The sequence below is a fragment of the Propithecus coquereli genome, unplaced genomic scaffold (assembly GCF_000956105.1).
Source record: "Propithecus coquereli isolate 6110/MARCELLA unplaced genomic scaffold, Pcoq_1.0 Scaffold238, whole genome shotgun sequence".
Classification (NCBI taxonomy): Eukaryota; Metazoa; Chordata; class Mammalia; order Primates; family Indriidae; genus Propithecus; species Propithecus coquereli.
The window spans coordinates 4177526-4180398 of record NW_012147930.1 but is presented as its reverse complement, the minus strand read 5'-3'; the positions used below and the strand labels follow the sequence as shown (position 1 = coordinate 4180398).

Sequence of the window (2873 nt, the reverse complement as noted above, 5' to 3'; positions counted from 1 at the left end):
TAACATACAGGCTGGGCACGGTGGCTTGCACCTGTAATCCCAGCATTTTGGGAGGCCGAGGTGGGAGGATTGCTTGAGGCTAGGAGTTCTAGACTAGCCTGAGCAAGAGTGAGACCCCATCTCTACAAAAAATACAAAAATTAGCTGGGCGTGGTGGCATGTGTCTATAGTCCCAGCTACTCAGGAGGTTGAGGCAGGAGGATCACTTGAGTCCAGGAGTTTGAGGTTGTAGTGAGCTATGATGACGCCACTAAACTCTAAGCCAGGGTGACAGAGTGAAACCCTGCCTCAAAAAACAAAACAAAACAAAACAAAACAACAAAAACTAAGATACAAAGACTGGCATTATATAGAAAAGTCCCAGAAAGGTCCAGCTAACGATTCTCTGAAACACAAATTCAGTCAATAGAAAGTCACACAAAGGAATTCTTAAGAAAAAACCACAACACTCACAAGGCAAAGGTGATGATATCTAAAGTCATCTTTAATAAGTCAGCTCTTTCCCTTCACGGTGCTGTTTTTCATTTGAACGTCCAAAGACAGCTTGGCGAGCTGCCTGCAGTTGCCACGGGCCGATGATGTCTCCATCATTGCAGCAATAGGTAGTCTTCAGGGGAGCAGACCTTGTGCTGAGTGATGGAATCTGGGGAGAGAGGGGAAAGCAGTTTGGCATGCATAACAGCCAGCTGCATGGTAAAGTAATATGCTTTTTATACATACACGAAACCATATTTAAAAACTCTTAAATGGTCATGAGCTGTGCTGTTCATATGCCCACCTGTCCATACAGCACACATGGCTTCTTAAATTAAAAGTAAATAGAATTAAAAATTCAGTGCCTCAGTCACACTGGCTGCAATTCAAGTGTTCAGTAGCTACATGTCCTGTGAGACATGGGACGCAGAGGTCGTTCCCATCATGCAGAACATTCTGCTGGGCAGGGTGGGAAACCTGCCAGTCTACGGCACAGGAGACCTGAAGTCTAATCTCAGCTACTTCACATCCTCTTGATACGAGGCAGAGTATAAATAAATGTACAAATCAGTTTTAACTGTGACACTAACAACAATACTAGGCTGTGTTATTCTATCTACCTGGGATAGGTATTTTATATGGAGTACAAAGTTAATAAACACACTTGCTAAAACTCAATTCTTCATAGTTCAGTTGGAGAAGCTGGACTGGTGAGCTCTGAAGTCCTGTCAGTTTGGAACTTGATTATTTCATGAAAATTACAAGCTGTAACCGGTTTTAGACAGAGCTGCAGGTGCGGCTGAATAAATCAGCACAGGCAGACCTGCCTCCCTGTCTCCCTCTCCTCTGCCGCTCTCCCTCGGCAGCAGATGGCCTCCCGTCTCGCGTTCCTCCTCTATGCGGTGGACAGCCCTCGTAATCTATTTCACCACGAAGCCCGAAGGCCTGAGGGCTCCCGAGTGGCCACACGTGAGAGCCGTATTTTTCTGCCCAGCAGTCAGGGAAACAATGAGTGATGGGCATGAGAAGGGCCCATGTGCAATCAGGGATCTTTTTCTTGAAAACAGCCACATGGGGAGGCATTCAAACTGAATACTCTTTATAAGTTATAGGGAAGGCATGCCGAGGCTACACTTTTTTATCTTGGCAACGCTGTTGAGAATATTACATTACGTTCCCACAATAGCATAAATGTATGTCTTATCACTTGAACGCGGCCCAGACAATAAACGGGCGTCTGAAATACGCCTTATGAGAAAGGCCAAACCAGCCTTAGTGATAACACCAAGCGGGGATGAAAGAATGGACAGAACTGACCATGGCACAAACGTCGCAGACCCGTGAGGACCGCGCTGGGGCTCAGAGCTCTTCCCGCGGGCTCATTCTCTCACCCCAGCCAAGTTCCCTCAGACCCCAGAGTCTTCATTCCTTGACATGTAAAATGCGAATTATATTTCATGGAAATTTTGGAGGGAAATCCAATAATTAGAAAACGCTTTCAAATACAATATGTACCATCCGTACCAAGTAAAAGTAACATTTTGCTTCCTAGTGCTGGGAATTCGATTTTTATTTTCCTGTTTATTTTCATACATATTCGAGTGCCCGAAAGAGTGTTCTCTCTCAAAAATCCCCATTTCTCCTTTCGGTTGAATGAGTCATCAAGAATCTTGGCCCAAGTGCAGTACTATTTCAGGGAAAGCAGACCCTAGGGAGTGAATTGGGAACACAATTGTGACTGTTCCAATAACCTCGTTATAAGGCAACACGGCGTATATGAAATTCTCCACGGAGCAAATGAGGAAGGTGTGGCTTAAATTTTGTATGCTGAGTCTTGTTTGGTGACTTCACACATCCACTCCCTGTCCTATGCCAGCAACATGCGCTGGTTGGGGGCAAGCCAGGTGAATGCTGAGGGGTCTTATAAATAGAATAATCATTAACAATTTTTTTTATGTTCATAAACATTGGGTTGTCATTTTTGAAATATAGACAGTGCAGGGATGAAAGGCTTATCTGATGGATATGGTGCTAAGATGTCGGGGGACTGGGGAAAGATATTCATTTGGTTTTGGTGTCCACCTCCTCTGGTCAAAAAAAAAAGAAAAAGAAAGAAACTTCCCAGAGAGGTTTCTTGTTTCTGGTGGCTAAACAATCTCCTGCTTGTTTATCCCCATGACTTTATTATTATCTGCAAAACAAGACCATAAAATGTAAGAATAATATGAAGGTACAAAAAATAAACAAACCTTGGAGTCTTCATTTTGGATGGTAAGTTACAAATCTGAAAGTGAACACAATAAGCTACTTTTAAGACTTTTAACTATTTTATCCAAACTACTCTTTTTTTTTAATTTCAGCATATTATGGGGGAACAGATGTTTAGGTTACGTATGTTG

At 43.3% G+C, this 2873-nt stretch overlaps 1 protein-coding gene across 1 annotated transcript in view; it reads right to left on the bottom strand.

Annotated features, from left to right (window-relative positions):
- Window positions 1–510: 510 nt before the first annotated feature.
- The window catches only part of MCPH1 (microcephalin 1), a 189487-nt gene continuing 187124 nt past the window's right edge, over window positions 511–2873 (bottom strand). The window contains exon 14 of the mRNA XM_012645869.1: window positions 511–643. Coding sequence (XP_012501323.1) covers window positions 588–643 — 56 coding nt within the window. The 3' untranslated portion in view covers window positions 511–587. The remainder of the gene's footprint in view (window positions 644–2873) is intronic.